Source organism: Rhinolophus ferrumequinum, chromosome 3 (genome assembly GCF_004115265.2).
Source record: "Rhinolophus ferrumequinum isolate MPI-CBG mRhiFer1 chromosome 3, mRhiFer1_v1.p, whole genome shotgun sequence".
Taxonomy (NCBI): Eukaryota; Metazoa; Chordata; class Mammalia; order Chiroptera; family Rhinolophidae; genus Rhinolophus; species Rhinolophus ferrumequinum.
Genome location: NC_046286.1, coordinates 81,915,071 through 81,939,153, shown reverse-complemented (window position 1 = coordinate 81,939,153; position 24,083 = coordinate 81,915,071). Strand labels below are relative to the sequence as shown.

The 24,083-nt window shown below is 33.4% G+C and overlaps 1 protein-coding gene across 21 annotated transcripts in view; it reads left to right on the top strand.

The window, feature by feature from the left end:
• AHI1 (Abelson helper integration site 1) overlaps positions 1-24,083 on the top strand; it is a 188,393-nt gene that overhangs the window by 48,801 nt on the left and 115,509 nt on the right. For all 21 annotated transcript variants that reach the window (XR_004422643.1, XR_004422644.1, XR_004422645.1 and 18 more), the window contains 6 exons: positions 1,029-1,135; positions 3,603-3,721; positions 6,261-6,391; positions 7,685-7,825; positions 15,838-16,034; positions 19,588-19,614. Coding sequence is in view for 12 of the 21 variants with exons in the window: in XM_033102480.1 (XP_032958371.1) it covers positions 1,029-1,135; positions 3,603-3,721; positions 6,261-6,391; positions 7,685-7,825; positions 15,838-16,034; positions 19,588-19,614 (722 nt within the window). In the remaining 9 variants the exon portion in view is untranslated. The remainder of the gene's footprint in view (positions 1-1,028; positions 1,136-3,602; positions 3,722-6,260; positions 6,392-7,684; positions 7,826-15,837; positions 16,035-19,587; positions 19,615-24,083) is intronic.

Here is a 24,083-nt window from a genome sequence, read left to right as displayed (position 1 = left end):
TCTATTAGTCACCTTTTACAGTATTTCCGACACTAAATATGCAGGCTATGTCTATAATTAACTAGTATGGGATCCAGATCAAAATGATAATACTGCTAATGTACTCAATTCAACTATAAGGATGTTAATATCTTGGAACACGCCAAAGAAAGGTCAACCAATGATAGAAAGGTATCTAAAAACTCTGTCATAAAGAAGTAGCTCAGATTATAAAAGAGAGATAAATGTCTTCAAATATTTGGCTAAGATATCCGTATGTAATAAAGAGAAATGAGTCTGTTTTGCTCCAGTGGGTAGAGATGGGGCCAAAGCTACAGAAGACAGATTTTCTTTTCTCAGAATTAGAAAACACACCCTAATACGTTATTGAGCAGTTTATTAGTTGAATAAGTTGCTTTTTAAAAATATTAAAGTCACAGTTGCTGAATTACCATCTGTTATTAATGGTGTGTAAGATATTCCTGAGTGGGTGTGAAGTTGAACTTGATGGTCTCTGAGGTCCCATTCAACTGTAAATGGTTTGACTTTAAAAATTGATGTTAAACTGGAACCCCTGTTATTTGTTATTTTATGCATTCCTTGATCATTGAGTTTTTGCTGGATCTCAAGCATTATGCTAACAGTATATATCAGAATACAGGTGTTTTTCTAGGAATATAAAAGAGATTATATAGGTTAATAGAGATGCACAATATAGATACATATTGGATAATTCAGGTAATTTGTTCAGCTTGGAATTTGAGCCATATGTACATGCACTGAGATGTTCATTTCTTTTTGTATTCAAATCAGGCAAGTCTCAAAGGGTAATAAGTCATCAAAAATAATTCAAGAGTGAAGAATTCATTTAGAGATAATTGGGATTTGATTGTGAGTTGTGTTCGGTGTTTTTGGCTTTTTTAAATTGAAATACTGTTTAGTAGCCCTAAGATTCTTTGACTGTTTCACGGGGATGTGTTTTCCCGATTTCATATTATTTATTTCTACTTCTGTGTAACATTTATAAGTGATTTTACTTTTTTAAATAGGTCATCACATGTATTCAGGAGACTGCATGGGGGTGGTCGTGGTTTGGAACACCTACGTCAAAGTTAATGATGTGCAGCATTCAGTGCGCCACTGGAGTGTAAATAAGGTATAAAATCACATTGCATATTTTGAAATTCAATTAAAGAAACTGGAGAAAATGTTGAACCACATGTCCTTAAAAGAAGACGTGAAAATATTCTGTTCTCTCATTTCAAAACTACTGTTTTTCTCAGTCCCTGGAAAGTCATTTGTCATCGATTATAATTATCAGGGCTTTCTGATAATATAGTGACTTAGTGAAAATTTTCTTCATTTTGGCCAGGCTCTCCTTTAATTCTTTTGAGCCCTAATTTACACTATTCAGTGATCCATTACTGAAATGTATGCTAAAATGAGATATATGTTATATTACATCACCATCTGTAAATAATAACTGATATTTTCTGCTATTGATATTCTTTTTTTCTTTGTGCAACATCACTCTAAAATCAGTGTGCTCAGTGTTTTGTTAACCATGCTGTCTTTCAAAATTATGTAATTATAAGGGATTCTATCATGTCATAATAATTTGTTTCACTTTTTCTTTTTACTTTTTGACCACCATCACCCATTTCTGCTAGTAGTTTCATTTAAAATTTGCTAAATAGGCAGAAACAAATGGATAACCTCATTTTTGGAGTAGTGTTTTTAAGGTGGCTTGTTTATTAAGCAATTATATATAAAATCAGTCATCTAACCTGAGTTTTATATAAATTGATATAGTTTTTGTCTTACATGCTGTGCCTGTGTTCTTCAATTTTTTGTTCTTAGTAGATTATAACAATTGTCTGTTTGAGAAAAAAAAAAGACACTGTAAGTGAAAAAGAATTTCCATGAATTTTAGTTAAATATGTTGAGTTTATCAGGTCTACTTAAAAGCAGTCTATTCTATTTTTAGTCATTCTCATCTCTCTATCAGATTAATGAATGATGACTTGGGATTTATGTTGTAGCCTAATTTCACACACTTTGAAAGTACTTTTCTAATTACCTGTATACCTGAGGGATTGGCAATGCACCAAAGGCACCAGTTGCAATCATTTGAATCTACAATTCAGAGTCTATTATTTGTGTTAAAAATCATGTGTTTCTTTACCTCAATATAATAACCAAAAGGCAAATTTACCTTGAAAATCTGCAGCCTGGTAGTTACTTGAAATAGTCACAAATAAAATGTTAGGAAATGAGCTGGAATGTCTTTTTGGTAGCTAATGCCCTAGAACAAACTGGAGACTGATTTCTTACTGGTGTCTTCAACCAGCAGTGTGAGAAATGCTAATACTCATCTGTCCCTGAAGATGAAGTGTCCCTGTGCTGTTGTTACATACACTCCTCGATACAGGACATGGGCTTCAAAATTAGGGCTTCTCTAGTGTGAGCATGAATATGATAAAGAAAAATATGGAGGAAGTCATTAACAGGCATTACAAACACTAAGTCTGCCAGCACCTTTCTCAAATGTATACCTGACACTTGACTTATGTTTTTTTTTTTTTTTTGCACATTTGCATCTGCCTGAGTGTTACTGCAGTTGCGCAAACCCCCAACAATGCATCCCTACCCTCACGTGGTTCAGCTCAGTAAAACCCCCATTTGTGGTGTCAGTGTTGGATTTCTCTGTAGCTTTTTTCAAAGTAGCTGACAGCAGGTCTTAGTGTCAAATAGCGATAGCAGGGGCTCAGCTGCTGATATTGGAACCGTAGCAGTTTGTACCCTACCTTTGTTGGTGCCAGCCCACCTTTGAAGAGGATCCCCTCCAGGAGAAGGGAGCAAACTATAATAAGGGGTTCTTAAGGGAGAAGGATAACCTCCCTGCAGGTTAAAGCATACTTCCCTTTGACTCTGTGGACTTTAGTCTAAGCAGTTTTGCATTTGTAATTTTTTTTTCTCCTGGTAATGCAAACCAGAAAGAACTTTGGTAATTATTCTAATTAATGCAAGGCTTGTTTAGGCAGATTCTCCTTCAGTGTTTATGTCTTTTTTGACATCATTAATCAGGCATCTTCTGTTGCTGCCTTAAATAACTATAAACAAATAACTATTTTAAAAAATCCCACCTAAAATTACAATCTAAATTAAATGATTTCAGAATTGTCTACTGATAATATACCTTTTTCAGGACAAGTGACAGTAAGTGTATGAAGGAATAACCTGAGACTGAAATAGAACTTGAAAGTTAATTCTGTACTTACTTTTGAGTGTAAAAAATAGAATTTTTTTCTATATGATGATAAACAGAAAATACAATGTTAGAAGCAGGAAGTGCATCTTGTTTGGGAACATACTACAAAAACACATACTAACATGGTGTTACATAACAACCGAAAAATACTTTTCATCAGCTTTATTTTCAACCTTAAACTGAAATTACTGGGAATCCTTTTAAACAATTTTAAAGCATCCTGTATAGTACAATTGAAAGTGATATCTTAAAATTAATTTTGTACTTTTGTACTCTAAAAAGGGCTTAACATTAGACAAACTTGATAGTGGTAATATTTATACATATATATATATTTTTTTTATCATTTTAGGAAATTAAAGAGAGTGAGTTTAAGGGGATTCCAATAAGTTATTTGGAGGTTCATCCCAATGGAAAACGTTTGTTAATCCATACCAAAGACAGTACTTTGAGAATTATGGATCTCCGAATGTAAGTGTGTTTCGTTACTGATAGGTTACGCACTTGTAGAGTAAGTAATGCATTCATTTGTTTTTATAAAATGCAGCTGTGGTTCTCACCTGTATAATTTTGTCCCTTAGGGGACATCTGGTAGTGTCGGGAGACCTTTTTGAATATTGCCCCTACTAGAGACCAGAGATACTGCTATGCGCCCTATAGTTCATGAAACTGCCCTCCACAGCAGAGAATTATCTGGCCCAAAATGTGAATAGTTTGGAGGCTGAAATGTAATCCATTGCTTTTTATTTTCACAATTAAAAAAAAAAAACTTCTGTCATGGAATATATTTTATTCCAATTATACTGGTATAGTATAGTGTTATGATTTAATATCATAACTGAATGAGAGGGCTTTTGAGTAATACATTTTTGTTTTTCTTTTTTGTTTTATTTCTGAATAAGGCAAATGAAGGGAAATACCGTTAATGTAAAAGGCAGAAGCAGAGTTCTGGGAAAATCAGCATGGACTCGGGCATACTTTCGTTTTGGTGTTGAGTTCCAGTAAAACAAATGAGAGGAAGCTATGTTGTTAGAGTTCATTATTGTATTTAGAAAGGCAAATTTGGTGATCTATAATAGTTTAGTCTGCAGTTCTCTTTTTAGGACTAACCATTAAGCCCTTAAATATTTATGTAGAGCTGTTCAAGACACTGGTGTGGGTGCTGTGGAAGAATGATAAGCAAAATTAGTTCATCAGCATTTTATAATCCAGTTGTACTGCCTCCAAAATGATACCAAAAAAACCCATTTAATTAGGCTAAATTGTGAGATCTTCTAGGACTGAAATCTGCTTATTCCTTTTTTCTTAGCCCCCATGCTATGCCTGGCAGATAGCTACTACTCAGCATGTACTTTTAATTAATGTAAATTTATAATAAAAGGATTATATATTTTGTGGCAACAAAGGTGATAGCTATAATATAGTCTTCTGTTAAAGGTTCTGTGGAGAGGCTAGCCTTGGGCTTAATTGAAGAATGGATAGAATTTAGATAAGTATTTTCAGTAGGGTGGAAACATGAAAAACCTGGAATAAAGTTCAGAGGTAGGATAATATAAATTGTGTTCTACGCAGTGAGGTCATCTAAATGAGCATAGGTTTCTTGATAAGGAGTGCTGAGAGAATTTTTTAGAAATAGAGATTAGAGCCAGATTTTAGAAGACCAGGCCTCATCCTAAGGAGTTTGGTTATTCTGTTTTTAAGCAGTATATGAGTACATAGTATTCAGCTTAAGATCATGCTTGGTCTCTAAAGGCAAACTGCTTAGACTCAAATACTGCCTTTTCCACCACTTACTAGCTGATTAACCTCTCTGTGCCTCTCTTCTCACATCACTCAAATGGGAGAAATAATACACCACACTCATAAGAGTTTTTGGGGGAATAAAGACGTGTAAAGTATTTAAAGCATGATTACACATAGCAAGGACTGCAGACGTGTTTGACCCTGTAACCTCAGGTCTGAGAATTTACACTAAGAAAATAATTATAAAACAGTGCAAAAAATCAGACAACAGTATGGTTGGTTACCAGAGGGGAAGGGGGTTGGGAGGAAGATGAAGCAGATACAGGGGGTTACATATATGGTGACTGAGGGAGACTAGACTTGTGGTGAGCACACAGTGCAACATACAGATGATATTTTATAGAATTTACACTTGAAACTTATATAATGTTATTAACCAATGTCACCTCCATACATTTAAATAAATAAATAATGAAATGGTGCAAAAATATATGTATACAAGATTGTTCACAGAAATCACGTTCCTGGTAGGGGAAAGTTAGAAATGCCCTAAGTCTGTTGTCCAACAATAGAAAATTTCTTAAAGTACATTTAGACAATAGCATAACATACACCTATTAAAACGATAATGCATAATGCATATTTTCTGACATGGAGTCCCATTATTTGTGATTTACTGTTGACTGGAAAAAGCAGGTAACAGAGCAGTGTATGTAATATCCTCTCTGTAAACTAGGGATGATAATAGTACCTGAGTGGCACATAGTAAGCATTAAAACAGTGTTAGATATTTTTCATAAGCGAAAAATCCTGGAAGGTTGTATAGCATGTTTAATAGATTTAATAATATGTTCTATCTAATATATTTACAAGGATCAAGGATTCGTTGTGTGATTTTAAAAATTCATCACACAGAAAAAAATTAAGAATGTAAAAATTCTGCCCCCTTTTTAGTAACCAACTCAAATACTACTTCCATAAAGTAGCCTCTCTTCATAGCTAGAAATAATCTCTTATCCAAATCTACAAAGTGCCCTTTCTTTTCTTGTCTTGTAGCACTTTCTACATCCATTTTCTGTTTTACATCGCTGCACTCCCTGAGCTTTGGCACTACCTCTTCTTTATTCTGCATCCATCATAGAATATCTCCCACATAACAGATTCTCTAAACTTGTTAAATGCAAATGAAGTATTTAAAAGTTTTTCTACCACCAGTCTTTTAAGACTGCAACACAGATTACATTTGTAAAATCTTTTTTGCTTATAGATTAGCAGCAAGGAAATTTGTAGGAGCAGCAAATTATCGGGAGAAGATTCATAGTACTTTGACACCATGTGGGACTTATCTCTTTGCTGGAAGTGAGGATGGGACAGTGTATGCTTGGAAACCAGAAACAGGTAAATATTTCATTGATCTTTAAAAATTTGGGGCGGAGGGGGTTGAAGAAGTGTGAAAATTACCATTTTATGGAATAATTTTCAAGGAAATTCTGATTTCAGGTTCTCAATTATGTTTTTCAGTATTGAAAAGCTGATAATGAAAGTCGGCTGTGGTCTAAATTTATATTAAATTCCGTTCCTTGTTTTGATATCTTCATGGATTTAGAATTTCACATTATAATTGAAGGTTTATTCTTTCCTTGCCTATAATGAGATATTATGGATCTTAGAGTAGTATTTAATGCAAAATACAAAATGTTAGCAGCCGAATTTGAAATACAACTAGATATACAAATGGTGACACATCTACAGTATATTTTATTAAAAACATTCCCATCAAATGTTTGATGTCTGAAACTTAATAGCAGTTTACCTGAATTACTATAATTCAATTTTTTCCCAATAAAATAAACTGTTATGTTAAGGAGTTCATGTGTGCTTTTACCTTTGCTTTTCAAAAGAAAAGCTGAAACTACATAAACATTTCTTAGCAATAAATTGAGAGAATTTTATAAAATTCACTTTAAAATTTCTTTAATGAACAGTATTTAATTATACCTTGTTTATTCTCTTGATCTTTTCTTTAGGTATTTTTGACTAGCGAGTTCACTTAGGTTTTTTTTTGTTTGTTTTTTTTTTTGTCTTATTGTGTTTTGATACTTTAGCATCAATTCAGAAACGTTAAGTCTCTTCCCCTTCAATAAATGGATCTAGATTTTTTTCCTTTTGAGTTCTGCTTTTCATAGGTTCCTTAGACTTCTGCTACATGTAGGCCTCTTTTAGCCATTGGTAATCATACGCATCTTTAAAGCAAATGGCACTTCAAACAGCCTCTGGAAGAAAAAAAGAAAAATTGATTCCCCACCAAACCTTCCCTAGCCAGAGAGTTTCTTCATTTTAGAGTCCTGCCATTCCACCCCTGGTTCTCTCTGGAGTTCTTTGTTAGTTGACATTTTCTCAGTTATGTCAGATCTCAGAGTCAGGTACCTCTCTGCTTATAAGCTCTTTGTCTTTGTTTTGTGCCTTGAAAACATTATTGAAGAGGTTGGATTAAGAAGTACCAAGGGCCAACGAAATGGAAAATAAAGATACTTATTTAATACAGTGTACTCAAATATTTATAAGTATTTGTGGTTTTCACGTAAATAACATGAGCTTCATCATTACTTACTATATTTTTAAGAAGTTGCAGCATAATTTTCTAATAAGAAATAACTGACTACAAATTTTTGAATGTCTTTTCTTATTTAGGAGAACAAGTAGCCATGTATTCTGACCTGCCATATAAGTCACCCATTCGAGACATTGCTTATCATCCATTTGAAAATATGGTTGCATTTTGTGCATTTGGGCATAATGAGCCAATTCTTCTGTATATTTATGACTTCCAGGGTAAGTCCACTGCTTGATAAGTAAAGAATATGTAGAGAAACCTTTACACTTAGACTGAACCAGGAATCATGAGCTCTGTGAAAACTATCATCCTTTATACTAACAATGCTCTCTTGAATATACTATAAGAGCTAAACAGCTTACATAGTTTGTTATTATAAGATTTTATTTTTCCATAAGCTCTATTTTTCTGGAGTTTAAATATCAGCAAAAGTACACATAGTAGTTGTGCCCTTATGTTGGAATCACAGAAAGGGGGGGTCATCACTCTCTTTGTAAATGAATTTAAGTGAATAACATACACCTAAAAAATTATTTGGGAATGTTAACTAAATTAAAAAAGTAAATAACTTCTATGAAATACGTATCTTTAATGTTTTCAGTTGCATAATGAGTTAATTTCTTATTCTGTTTTTGTTTTTACTAAAACATATAGTTTTAATAAATTGTAGTTTTGAGAGTTTCTCAACATGAAAAGAACACAAAGAAACTAAATGTCAGTGAAGACAAAATCCAGAATTAGAAATCTGATGTCTTTTTCTACTCTAAAATTATTCTATCATTCTGAGGAATAAGGAAATAAATACCAGACACATTTTTCAGAAGTAGTATAGTATTAGAATTATATGGATCTGTGCTGTTTTTTCACATAGTTCTTAATTTCTGTCCTGAAATTAGGATTTTATTCTTCTGTATTGTGCTGATAGTTCCATCACTCTCAAAATTGCAATTCATTTTTTTTCAAGTATTAAAAACTTATTAGTATCTTTGTTTAGGATGTCATGTATCATTCACTGTTTTTGCTAAGCTAGGGTAGTTTACACACAATGTCATAAGTGCATACATATGCAAGTATGTGTTTAGGTAACATTAATGTGGAACTATTTGGACAAAGTGTTTTAAATTGACATGTGAGTGGTTAATTTTATTGCGTAAATACAGATTGAATTTGTTAATGGGTGTAAGTTCTAAGTTATTAGACAGTTGAGTTAAATTCTAAACCTGAAGTTATTGATCATAGTATGTATTTTAATATGTCTTTCCAGGTGAATTATATTAGAAAATAATGTGTAAAATTGAGATTTACCTTTTTAAAAGAACAGAAAAGAAATAATGAATATCTCTAATACATATTCAAATTTATGGAACACTATTACTAATGGTAGAAATTTTGAACAGTACAATACAATTTGCTATTACAAGCAAATGTTAGCAAAAATAAATACTGCCTGATTATAGAAGACAAATGGGATTCTCAAAGCACCCAATGTCCAAATCTGATATCTAGTTAAGACATGTATCCTGAAACAGGTCTTTCTTTGTACCTCCTCTAAATCTTCACATAAAGGAGAAGAATTATACGTAAAGACTTTATAATTGGAACTGTTATACAGGAAATAGGCAGCCCAGTTATTTCCTCAGACTCAAGAGGTTTCACAACAGTCTTCATTCAATTTCTAATTTGCTTTTTAGGCTTTTGAAATTTTCACTACAAATGCAAGTTAAAGTTCCACTCTTATCTTTTTTTCTTTGTCTTCAGTTATTTTTTGTCATAGATAGAGGGATTTCATCATTAGATTAGCCCAGTCGGGTTTGTCCATATGGTTTTTAGACAATTGATTTCAGACTAAAAAGTTCATTCTACAAGTGTAAGTAGAAAGAACAGTGTTTCGGGGGTCCAAAAATACGGGATTTAGGCTCAGCACTGTTTCTTTGGTGACTTTGCACATGCCTCTTGCCTTCCTCCAGCTCCGTTTTCTTATCTAGCAAATGGTACTACTACTACTGATATCTGTGCTACCTAAGAGTTATTTGTGAAGATTCTATCAGATGGGGACTGTGAAACTACTTTGTAAATTGATAAGCGCTAGATTGTAAATTGATAAGCGCTAGATTAAAACAAAGAGGTAAAATGGGTTGTTGTCATGCTCATCCAACTAGTATATACTTGACTTTATGCTGATAAGCATCTCTCTATTTCTGGAATAGAATTGAAAAGGTTTGTTTTTCTTCCTGTCTTTTTTTCTCAGTAGCCTTTTGCTTTTTCTATTAGAGTGTGTACCTTTTTAGATCAGTTGTATTAGAAAATAAATGCATAAACTTAAGAACATTATGTTATATCCATGCTATCTTAACATGGAAAAGGAAGCATTTCTAAGAGTTTTAGAAATATTCAAATAATACACATGAAATTAAAAATTACCTTGTGCAGAATACAGTTTTGATACACTAGCACACCTTTACAAACAAATGAAAACTTAAAATGTTTCAACACATTTTCTAAACTCTTTACTACTTATTTTTAAAAAGAGGAAGTTTAGGAAGGAGTTACGTAATCTCAAGCAATCCAAGATTTAGCACAGTTCTTGTGAATGGTGTATATCCATAAGAAAATTAAAAGTTGTTTCAGACCTAAATATTTTACTCATAAAATACAGGCCAGCATAAAGTCAAATAGTCTTTAAATTTTTTATTGAAAATTATAATATGTATTACTGACCTAGTATAGCTTTGCCTTATATTTTATTTATTATAATATTTTTAATACAGGAATATTTTGTCCAACTTTCTTGTCTGAAAATAAATTTTACATATAGCTTTACATAAATATTTTAATGGTATAAAATTTGTTACATGATTTTTAAATAGTATTTATTAAAGGTGCTGATATGTTTAAGTAATTTTCAAGGAAAATGGAGCAAGATATTTTTTTTTGTGTGTAAGTTAAATAAGCTGAGAATGGGACCACAATGGTAGCTAAATGCATCATTCATCTTTCAGTTCTAGCAGAATCTGTGAAGAGTCAGCAAGCATCTTTCTTTGTTAAGCATATGTTCAGGTTGTGGTCTTTTGGGTCTTTCATTCTACTGACTTTTTGCTTTTTTTGGTAAGAAATATGATTTTTACTTTCAGAAGGCAGTTTTATTTGCCTGGTGTTGAAAGGGTTAATCATCTAGTAATACAAAATTTAGTCACAGAGTACCACAAATAATGTACACTAAGGATTCCCATAATAGCAGAGCTGTCAGAGAAATGGCTTCTACTGAATTAAATTTTTGAAGTTAGACTTTAGCAATAATGTTCTGTTATTAATCAATATTTATCCACCTCAGTCTCTAGGATCCTGCTCTGCATTTAATCATAATCATAGCTAATACTTACAAAGCACTTTCTGTATTCCTGGTACTTTACACACATTTAATTTATGAGACAGGTTCTATAATTACCCCATTTTACAGGAGCTAGTACTTGGATCCATACAGTCTGGACTTGGAGTCCATGATCTTCTTTGCTACACTAAACTGCCTTTTTAGCAGATTTACTGAAATAGTAGCTTTCGATTGTTTAATAAGCAAACTTTTTGTTTCTGCAGTACCACTTTCTCTCTGTGGAGTATGTGATTTCTTTGTATTGTCTGAAGTTTGTAGGAAGCAGAGCTGGAGGCTTATTCATCTTTTCATTACTAGTACAGTACCTAGCCTGAATACTGACACGTGATGAACACGCATGTAGTATTATAAGTAGGAGCAAGTCTTAATTTGGGAAGGTCTCAGCACTTTTATAATTTCAGGTAATGAGCTTAGATTTTCACTAGATGGCAATATCTCCTCTGAATGAATCAGTATGAACTCTGGAGTGCTTTTCGTAGTGTCTCAGAGAAGACGGATCTTTATTGAGCACCTATAATGTGCCCGGCCGAACAGGGCTATGAAAACTAGCAATCAACACTCAGCTTATCATGTTCTTTTCCAATGCTTTGTGTTTCCTAAGTAGATGATTAAACCTCTGGGAGAACTGTAGGTAAAGTGAGAAGCAATTTTTACCATGGACACTAAACTTATTTTATTTGTAGATTTCATGTTCATTATGACCACCTACATTGTCATTGTTGATAGCTCTATTTTTCACACTATGACCTGCTTTGCCAGAGTTCAGGGCAAGGTACACTGTTGGGTTCCTATAAAAATTTTGTTATATAACTTACTCTTTGACCAGAAGCCCCTGGTGTTTATAATGCCCTGTGTCTAACACAGTACCTGAAATAAGAATTACAAATCCTGTAAAATAGCATTTTCCTTTCAATTTTATAAAAATACAGACTGAGAGGCATGATCAGTTGTTAGATTTGGTGCTAATAATAATAGTGGTAGTAGTAACTAACATCTATCAAGCATTTATTATATGTCCCCTACTCTTATGAGCATTTTACATATATCTCATACAGTCCTCCCCAAACCGCACAAGGTAGATACTGTTATTATCCTCATTTTGTAGATGATGAAACTGAGGCACAGGGAGAATGAAGTAATTTGCCAGTGCCAACTAATAAAAACAAAGAGTCAAAGACTAAGGTAACAAATACCCATGTGTGTACACCTTCAGCTTACGAAAAAGAATGCAAGCAGCATAGTTGAAGCTTCTGTTTGTTCTTCCCTACCATCTTCTCCATCTTCTGGGAGTAATTACTGTCCTGAATTTGACCTTCAGTAGTCTCATTTATTATGTGCATTGTTGTTACTTTACTGTTATTATTATTTATCACGTGCATTTATTTATTACAGACGTCAGCGTCTCTAAACAATTTGTAGTATTGTGTGGCATGTTTCAAAACTATATAAATGTAGTCATCCATATGAAAAAAAAAAAGAATGTAGCCACATATTCCTGTGGTGAAATGTGTTGTTTGTTTTCAATTTTAATATTTAGGAGAACCCCTTAAGATTAAAAGGAACTTTGCTTGTCTAGTATTATTATTAATAGTTCACTGCTTTACAAATTTACAGGGTAATAATAATGCATTTAGCCATGATATTCTCTCTGTAGTCTAAAATACAAATTTTCTTTTTTATGTAGAATTAAATTTTAATGTAACTAGTTCTATAATATTTTTGCGATAAGATAATGTCTAGCTGAAATAAATTTGATATCCATAGTTTTATGTATAATTTAATGATATTCTTGAAGTACTAATGATGACCAGAAAGCAAACTCAGACATTATAATCCTCATACTTGTATGAGATTATGCAGTAACAAATATAACTGGTTACAGGTCAGAGTTTTAAATATCTATTATTACCCTAGTAGAAATCAAGAAATAAAATGCCGCATTTTAAGACCTGTTGAAACTTCCTTGTCTAGTATTGGTCATATCCTGAAGCATCTATTTTAATATTCTTCACTAATGGGGTAGTTTGATTTGAAAGCTTATGTCATTGAAAGATTCAAGACATATGGAAAACTTAGGCAGCTTAATGGCTTTTGAGCATAAACCAAAGCCCTGAATTCTTCATCCAGGCTTCTTTTTTTTTTTTTTTTTTTTTTTTTTTAATGCTTACATTGGTGCTTTTTAAAATGCACCAAGAAAGAGAGTAGTGTGATGCAAAATAGACAAAAGTGTTTGGAAAGGCTGGAGTAGGAGTTAGGTCATTGAGGTTCTAGATGAAATGCCATCACTTTCTGTTTGATCCTGATAAAATAACTTAGCATTTTTGCACCTGTTTTTTCACCTGTATAATTTAAATAATACCTGTTCTATTTTATCTCAATGTTTTTATCAAAGGATAAAAATGAAACTATAAAGCAAGACATGAAATTTAGCTGTATTAGAGTTCATGAAAAAGGCTGCAGTAGAGAAATCCTAGCTATTTTCTGTGGCGATATACACATCACCCACTTTCAGTTGAATAGCATGATGTGCAATAATTGGTTGATAATGGAGTAGGAAACCAACAGAAGGACAATAACATGTACTTCGGGGTATTTGGAAATTATTTACTATATCTTGGTGTTCAACTAATGGATTTGCCAAGTGATGGCAGTTGCTCTCCTACTTGGTTGGCTATGAGACATGAATTTGTTACACTTTTATGTATAGGTTTTAAAACAGTATTTATTAGTGGCATTATTTTTGCTTGGCGTATAAAACATATCAAGGAAATACGAGATTATACGAAACTCTGAAATGCAACCAGGCTACTAAACTTGAAGTGTTAGTCAATAGAACTTGTTGGATTCATTCACATAGTATTTTAAGATTAGCTGAAGTAGACACAAGTCAAACCCAGTAAAATACAATAAAAAACATTATAAGTCCTTGAATATTCTTGTCTTAGTCCATTTGGACTGCTATAACAAAATACCAGAGACTGGATGGGTTATAAATGACAGTTTTATTTCTCATAGGTCTGAAAGCTAGGAAGCCCAAGGCAAGGCATCACCATCAGTGTCCAGTGAGAGTCTGCTTTCTGGTCCCTAGACGGCACCCTCTAGCTGTAACTTTACATGGTAGAAAGGGCAAGAGAGTTCTCTGGGGCCTCTTTTATAAGGTCACTAATCCAAGTCACAAGGACCCTGCTCTGGTGATCTAATCACTCCCAAAGGACCCACCTCCTAAACCATCACCTTAGGTGTTAGGATTTCAACAGAGGAATTTTACAGGGACACAAGCATTCAGACTACAGAAATTCTCTACACATAGCAAATGTTAGCAGAAGAGAAGAAGCCAAATGCTGGGAAACTAGAGAAGTAGACCTACCAATTTTATATTAATCATATTATAATTAGAAATAAAATCATTTGTAAGTAAAGGAATTAAGTTTCCAGTAAAATAACTATACACAGTCACAGCACTATATATAGTAAGAGGTCTTGAACAAAGAAATGTTGAACTAAAAGGAAATCTTAATGTTAATACAGTGTTAAAAGGAAGAATATGTTGCGTTGTACCTCATATTCTGTACATAACTTCAGTACACAGACTCTCTGAAGGCTGTTATATTGATTTTATGTTATGAATCTTTTGCTTTATCAGTTTGTTTTCATGTCATGTTTTGAAAAGCTTTCCACTTAAAATTATATAATTAAGGAAATTATTTTTTAAATGGTTACTTTATTTTTCTCTCATTTGTATATACAAACAGGCATTTAAAATTTTCAAATTCATTTATTTTAAATAACCAGATGAGAGAATGTACCGTGTTTCCCTGAAAATAAGACTTAGCCGGACAATCAGCTCTAATACGTCTTTTGGAGCAAAAATTAGTATAAGACCCGCTATTATGTTATATTATATTATATTAAGACCGGGTCTTATATTAATTTTTGCTCCAAAAGACTCATTAGAGCTGATTGTCCGGCTAGGTCTTATTTTCAGGGAAATGGTATGTTGAAGCATCCTAAAAACCATAAATAAAGTGCAATAGAGATGGTGTTCTCTTCCTCCTTCTTTTTCTCTTCCTCCTCCTCCTCCTCATCATCAAAAAATGCACTCTTTGAGTTATCTATTCCACTCTGGGGAATTAAATCCAAAGACAGAATTATTTAAGAAGCAAGTAAGAAACAAGTTAAATTATGAAAGTACTTATTCACACATGATCTACAATGAGGGAAACCAGAAAATGCTGTAAATATTTAGTAAAAGAATGCATAAATAAATTATTAGATGCAATATAATGCTTTTAAAAATGATAATTACATACTTGTAGAAACATGAAAAAATGTTTGCATTTAAATTGAAAAAATATTAAATTACGTTTACACCATGATACCTTACATAAAATGTACATATGTATGAAGATTAGGAGGGGTATAGAAATAATGAAAACAGTTGTTTTAGGGAGATGGATTCGTTAATAATTATTTTTATTGTTTTAGCATTTCCTTTACTTCTATTATATTATGCCTTTGATTTTTAAATATTTTTTCTATACACATATATTTAAATTTATGCTCCTATCCAATTTGTTATGTTTACCAGACCAAGATATTGCATGGCCTTCAAGGCTCAATTATAATACTGCCTGAATAAAATTATCTGAAATTATTATATTTCCTTCTTTATGGTTTCATAGTATTTAATGTCATTTTAGCAGTCATGTTGTCTTATTACCGAGTCTTTGAAATGTATTATGTAGTTTCTTATCATTTTTTAATGCTACAGTTTAATGGCTTAATTATTTCATTATACTTTTGCTATGATGGTTTGAACTAATTATGGATTCATTTTTCTAGTTGCTCAGCAAGAGGCTGAAATGTTCAAATGCTACAATGGAACATTTCCATTCCCTGGAATACACCAAAGTGAAGACGCGTTATGTACCTGTCCTAAACTGCCTCAACAAGGCTCTTTTCAGATTGATGACTATGTCCCCACTGAAGATTCTTCAGTGAAAATGCAGCTAGTGAAACAAAGGCTCAATTCTGTTACAGTACGTTAAACTATTTCATGTAGCTGAGAAGTTGGAATTTTTAAAACCGTTTCTATCCTATTTAACATTGTCATGCCAATAAATATTAATTGAATGAAGTAAGTTAGTTTACTTAAAATTAGGCTTTTTTATACTTTTATAGTTCCTTTGTAGTACTTGTTCTAAAATCACTAACTTAAAAAAAACAGACTGAATTTCAGAATTTAAGATAATCTATGGTGCTTTCCTGACTTGATGTCTATAAAAACCAGCCTGGGACCTGTTTCTTCATTTAAAAATTTCAGTGTGTGTATGCGTGCATGTATATATCACACACACACACCAAGCACCCACCTGGGAAAATATTTACATAAAATATTTTAAAGGGACAGCCTCCTTAGTATGCAAAAAGTAAACAAAGAAAAATAGACTTCAACAAACAACTGTTTAAAAGAAACATACTTCCAAAAAGAGTAGATACAAATGTGTCATAAGCATATTTAAAAGTTCTGTCTCACTACTAAGGATAAAGTACCACAGAAACCAGGTGTCACCCATAAAACTGGAAAATAGATGATAAAAATGACTGGATGCTTGGTTAAAAGTAGTGTAGTATTCTGTCCGTGATGAATGACTCAAATCTTTCTAAAGGTAAGTGATAAAATGTACTGAGAAGCTTAAACATCCTTAAAAATATATATGCCCTTTGACCATAATAGTTCTTCTAGTTAGAGTTAGTCTTGAGCGTCTTGAAGACAGGAGCTGTGCAGGCGTGTACCTTGCTGTGTTCTCAGCTTTTGCCACAGTGCCTGGCACTTAATAAATATTACCTCTTTCCCTCCTTTGATAGGAATCGTAACCAGGTGGTGGTGGTTTTTCTTGTTTGTTTTTTGAGACTAGTTTTAAACCAAACATACGAGGAACTACATTGAGACATCTTTGGTTCTGACTATACTTTCTTTATTTCTCCTTTTCTTTCTTTGAAAGATATATAGAGAGTGCGGTTGGTAGATGAGGGTAAACAGGATCAAATATATGGTGAAGGAAGAAGAACTGACTGAGGTGGTGAACATACAATGTGATCTATAGATGATGTATTACAGAATTGTACACCTGTAACCTATGTAACTTTACTTAACCATTGTCACCCCAGTAAACTTTAATTTAAAAAAGAAAAAGAAGGTTAGAGATTTTAAGGTATACCACAGCACAGATCACACTCAGGCTCTGGATTTAGGTTTAGTTGGAATATAGATGAATTTTTTTTTATATTAGTATAAATTTTAAAACATACAGCTATAAATTATTTTAGTTTTGTAATTCTTTATATTTTAACATTTTGAAATAATTGAATAATGCATGGTATTACATCTTGAAAGAACATATGAATAGATATTGAGTTTTAAAAATTAGAAAAATAGAAAAATAAGAAAACAAATGGAAAAATATTTCTTCACAAGGAAAAAAGTGTCCAAAATGTTGCATGGCAGAATGACTTCATGTACAGACTTAAGAGCAATTACAGATAGATATATAAAAAAAAGTTTCCTGCAATCTGTCAGTCTTTACACTGTGTAACTTAACACCCTGGAATCACTTTGGTCTTGTATCTTTCATATCATGTTATATAACTGTAATCCTCAGAAAAGTGAAAGGGTATAAGAACAAAAGAAAGTAGATGTAAAGGAAAAATAAAATCAGAAAAACTTTTTAAGATACAAAATCAAAGACAAGGGAGAAGTAAATTGATAATTTATTGTAAGAGAAAAACTTATTTCCTTTAGAATCATTATTTTATTTAACATTAACTTTTTAAAAAAATGATTTAGAGAATATGTTTGTTTTGCAATTGAGGTAGATTGAGGCCGCCTTTGGAAGTGAAAGCTTTGTCTATTTGCTGTGGTTTTTGAAAAACCTTTTTTTCTTGTTTTGAGATAATTCACTGAACTTTATTTTCAGATGCTATCACGATGTGTTTTTGTTCAGATGTATATAGTATATATGGGAATAAAAACAATGTCATTTTTATTGCCATGGCAGCTCCATTCTTTTTATATTTTGCGAGCATTTAGCTTGACTGGATTCCCACCTTTTGTCATAATGCCTTTTGTCTTGTTTCCTATAATAGCCCCAAATTCCTTTTTTTGTTAGGTTACTTAGTCTATTAAGAACTGTATCAATGGTCTTCTATCAATGGTCTGTATCAATGGTCTTCTAATAGAAAAGACTGTTGCTTCTGTATTACAGAAGATTATATTACTAGAGATACCTTTTTCTTTGTAACCATAATAGAAATGTTCTTCTAATAAAAGATAGTGCAGTTTAGGGTGTGAATTACATAACAAATTCAGTTCAGCAGGTATTTAATAGGTGTTTATTCATTAATGAGTAAAGGATACAAAAAAATAGATTCCCTTTTTTTAGTAGCTTTACCATTTAGTCTTAAGTCTAAATATGGGAATTACATTCATGGGTATATTATTTATGGAGATAATTACATACTTCAATTAATTCAGGTGTGTCTTTTAGACATGTTAGTGCTCTGGTATAGAATTTTAGTATTTATGCTAAATTTATTGAGGAAACAAGTTTTTCCTGAGACAGTTACATGTGTGCCCTACAGAATCTTGTTTATCAGTGCCTTTTTGTTTGTTTTTTTGTTTTTTAGCATTCTAATCTGATATGATTTTTTTAAATTTAATTTAGTTTTATTATTAGTTTTAGGTGTACAAAACAACATACTGATTAGACATTTATATCCCTCACAAAGTGATAACCCCACCGAGTCTACTACCCCTCTGATATTGTATATAGTTGTTACTATACCATTGACTATGTTCTCTATGCTATACTTTACATCCCATGACGGATATATATATACATATACATATACATATTTGTGTGTGTGTGTGTGTGTATGTATATGTAATATATATATATATGAACACGGTATAAACATATATATATATATAATGTCCCCGAAAATAAGACCAGGTCTTATGTTAATTTTTGCTTCAAATGATGCACTAGCGCTTATGTTCAGGGGATGTGATCCTGGAAAATCATGCTAGGGCTTAGTTTCCAGTTAGGTCTTATTTTCAGGGAAACGCGGTAGTTGGCATTCAATATTATTTTATATTAGTTTCAGGTGTACAGCGCAGTGGTTAGGCTTTTATATAATCTATGTAGTGATTCTCCTGATAAGTCCAGTGTCCATCTGACACCCTACATAGGCTTTACATCATCATTGATTCTATTCCCCATACTGTGCTTTACATCCCCATGACTATTCTGTGACTACCAATTTGCACTTTCTAATCCCTTCGCCTCCTTACCCACCCAGTGCCTTTCGTTTTGACAAGTTAGATTTACGAAGAACGTGTCATTGGGTCTCTTTAAACTTTTTTCAGCTTATTGGAAGCAATATAGAGTGATAACTATAGGGTAATAGATTAAGAAACTCTCCCAAATGTTGATTTTGGTTATTAAAATATTAATACCTAACTGTGTTGAAAAGAGTTATCTTATTAAAATTAAATTATTAATATTTCTTTACTTATTATATTTCTTTTAGGAGGTGATGCGAGCCAGTGCTGCAAAGGTAAGTAGTTTTTATTACCAGGAAGATAACTTTAAAACTATTTTCATTGTGATGCACCAAAGAATTAAAACACACCATTCATAGTTTTTAATAGAACTTTTACCAGAGTTAATTTGACATGTATTTTCCTTATTTGAGCTTGAATTTATCAAGGAATTATAATACTGGGACCTGAGAATTTAGCAAGTAGCTTCACATTTTTGTAGGTTTAAGAATATTAGGTGACTGGGCTATACTTTCAGTAAAGGACTAGCAAGGCCATTTCATTCTCTGAAAGAATATTCCAAGACACTTAATTGGTAAGAGACACTAATACGGTTTCAGTGGGTGTATGCTGAGTAAATTGTATAACCCTTGAATGCTTGCAAGCTGCACACATAACAATGCTGCATTGTGCTGATAACACTTTTGATTATTATACCAATGTTTCATGCTTCTTTTCCTATTTAACTATATAACAGTCCTGAGAAACACGTTACATATTGTTATTCAAATTTAGAAAGAAGAAAGCTGAGCTTATTGAGGTTAAGTAATTTGCCCAAGATCCCAAAGTTAGTCTAAGCATAGTAGTATATTAAAAAACTCTTCATTATTAAACAGTTTCAACTAAATTATATCTGACATGCTTTCAACAGCAGCTTTCTTCCTTTTACAAGCAAGTTCATCTATCAAATATAATTATATGTGTCACAAAGTAAAAGGGTGAGACATCCCAATGGGAAAGAGTTAGAATGGTGTTGGTATGTTCAAAGACTGCTTTAGATAATGACAATGTAGTGGGAATCTTTTTTTATTCAGTAAACACCTACTCCTGCTATGTTGCAGGCATTTGGAATACAGAAGAAAGTAGGCTGCTGTCTCTTTCTACATGGGGCATCTTAGGGAGGAAACGTCAGAAAACACCAGATTTACCCCATCACTAAGTTGTTCCGTATCAGTCAAAACCCATCACTTTTTAACCTAATTATCACAAGGCAACAGGATATGGAATATAGACAAGGGGAAGGAAGACGGAAGAAAGACATGTTGTATTGTGACTTGGACTGCAGATGTTCAGGAAACTTGTTCCTGATAGCAGTGATGGCTGTAATGATAGTAGCTCCAAGATTGCTAATCTTCCTAAGTATGCGTAGTATATGAAACTAGAGTCAAAAATGGTTTATTCTCTGACTAACAATTCAGAGTTATTTCTTCATTTTCACAAATATACTATATACCCTTCTTTGGTAATGTGATCTGAATATCCAGAGTAAAGTGTCCTGCACACATTTAGCAAAGCTCTAATGGAGAACGTCCCTTGCAAATCTGGAAACTCCCTGAGAGTTGAGGATCATGTTATTCATCTTTGCATCCCTATTACTTGACAAAAGAATAGATGCTATTTGAAAATATGATGTATTTGGAAATTAATCGAGGTCTGGAAAGATTAATCTTACAAGTGTCTTTAGTTGTTTCCACTTTTCGGCTGTTATGAATAATGCTGCAATGAATATGTTTTCATTTCTTTGGAGAACATACCTAGGAGTAGAATTCTTGGGTCATATGCTAAGTTTGTTTAACATTTTGAGAAACTAGCAAACTGTTTTCCAAAGTGCCTGCCCCATTTTATGATTCCACCAGCAATGAAGAAGGTTCCAGTTTCTCCTCATCCTCTTCAATACTTGTACTTCCTGTCTTCTTTATGATAGCTGTCGTAGTGGGTGGGAACTGGAGTCTTGTGATTTTGATTTGCATTTCCCTAATGACTAATGATGTTGAGCATTTTTAATGTGCCATTTGTATATTTTCTTTGGAGAAATGTCTGTTCAAATCCTTTGCCCATTCTTTAAAAAAATATTGTCTTTTTATTGTTCAATTTTAAGAATTTTTAATAGATTCTGGATACAAGTCTCTTATTAGATAGGTGATTTGTAAATATTTTATCCATTTTATGTGTTGTGTTCTCACTTTCTTGATGGTGTTCATTAAAACAAAAAGGTTTTAATTTTTATGAAGTTCAATTTATTTTTTCTTTTGTTCCTTGTGCTTTTGGTGTCAGATATAAGAAACAATTGCTAGCCCTAGGTCCCAAAGATTTACTTCACTGTTTCCTAAGATTTTTATGATTTTTACTCTTACATTTAAGTCTGTGATTGATTATTTTGAGTTAATTTTTTATGCGATGTGTTGTAGAGTTTTAATTACATTCCATTGCATGTGGCTATCTAGTTGTCTGAGCACCATTTGTTGAAAAGACTATTGACTGGTCTTGGCACCATTAGCAAAAGTCTTTTATCTTAAGAGCAGAGTATATTTATGTAGTTACTCATCTGTTACATCCATAATAAATTTTCACCAGACACCTAAGTTTTTTCTTTCCTAAGTCCCAGCCAGATTTTTATATTATTGAAGATGCATTTCTTTTTTCATTAACATTCTTTAAACAAATATTTATTGAGTGCCTACCAAGTATTTGTGTGTGTGTGTGTGTGTGTGTGTGTACACGCGTGCACCTGGGACATAATAATGAATAAGAAAATTTTATTGTAGGAAGACAATAAAAAGGGAAATAAATCAGATAATTTCAGACAGCAAGTGTTTTGAAGAAAATAATGTAGGCCCCTGGGACAAAGAATAACTGGGAAGAGACTACCCTCAGAGGCTCATCATGGAAGGCCTCTCTGAGAGAAACACTTGATGAGAAGCTAGTCCTGGCCTGCTAAAGTCCTCATCTAGAAATCAAACTGGTGTGCTCAAGGAGCAGGAAAAAAGACCACTGTGCTTTATTAGGATAGTGAGCAAGCAAAAGGAGGCAGCGATTCGTGGACAGGGTTGGAGAGGTGATCAGGAGATCATGCATGCTTTTTAAAGGGCCTTGTAAGTATGGTATAGCAGAGGAGGAAGAAATTTCCCTGTACCCTTTTAGGATCTGTGGCCAGTCTAAGAATTAAATTGACATAAACAGATTAACAGTGTAAAAAATATAATTATGTACACACGGGAGCCACACAAAGACAAAAGATTCCAAAGGCTGCCAGGCAGTTGGAGCCTATATACCATCCCGAGCAAGGAAAGGGATAAGGGTCTGGGGGACCCTTCATAGGTGGGAAGCTAGTGCCTGGAAAGGTGAGAAGAGGAAGTGTTTGGTAACAAAGCTTGCCCTGCTGCGCATGTAAGTCTCTCAGGTGAAAAAGTTACCTCTGGTAATAGCTCTTCCCTCGTGTGGACTCCCCCCTCCCATGCAAATTTTCTTTACAAAGGGGTAATTTTTCTGTTTTCAGAACTGCAGTTTCTCAAAATAATCCTTACACTAAAGAGGCATATTTTGGGTAGCATATCCTGCTACCCTTCAGGATGGAGTTAGGGTGTTGTTTTAATTAGTGATACAAGATAAACTGAGGCATTTTAAAGATTTTACAAGTATTTGAGCTTCAGTCTAATGGCCTCCTTGTTTAATTAAATTAGCAATGGTAATAATAAAGATGCAGGCAGTGGACAGACTTGGGATGTGTTTGTCAATTGATTCAACATGACTTGGTGATGGATTGAATGTGATGTAAGTGAAAAAGGAATTAGGAATAACTTCTGTGTTGTTACTTTGAGCAATTGCCAGATGCTAGTAGTGCTTTTTAATGAGATGAGGGATACTGGAGTGGAAGGAGCAATTTTTGGGAGTGGAATTTTGAGTATGAATGTAGCTATGAAGTGGGCAATTGGATATATGAGTCTTGAGCTCAGGGGAGAAGTCAGGTCAAAGTCGTGTTTTAATCTGTCAAATTGGATCAGATCACCCGGGAGGGAAAGTATAGCTAAATACCTGAGGCACTGGTCCAGGAGAAGGTATACTAGGGAAACCTGGAGAAGAGTATTTAAGAAAGAGGAGTGATAAACTGTCGCATACTACCGAGAGAAGGAGTCAAATGAGGACAGAAAATTGACCATTATATTTGGCAAGATGATGTCCTTTGGTTACCTTGATGAGTGCGATTTCAGTAAGTGGCAGAGACAAAAGCACAGCTGAAGTGGGTTGAAGACAGAATGGGAACCAAAGAAGCAGACTGTATAGGCCATTCTTTTTAAGAAATTTTAACTGAGGAGCAGAGAAACAGGAGCTGGAGGGGAATATTAGATGGACAATACTGAAGCATATTTATTTGCTGGTGGGAATAATTCAGTGGTGATGGAGAAGTTGATAATGTACCATGGAGGTAGTATTAGAAGACAAGGGTCGTACTGGAGAAACAAAGGAGGGAGAGGTAAATTCTGCTGGAGAGTCTAAAAGGCGTTTCATACATGATGTAACACTTGAGCTGAAGCTCAAAGAAAGAGGTGACATCCACCAAGAAGGTGGACCAGGAGAGAAGCCCATTCCAGGAAATGAGAAAACGAGCAGCATGAGCTAAGTCACAGAGACCTGGCCCGTCTGGGGGGCTGCATGCAGTTTGTTGTAGCCAGAGCATAGGAAATGGAGCGATCAGGTTGTAGAGCTA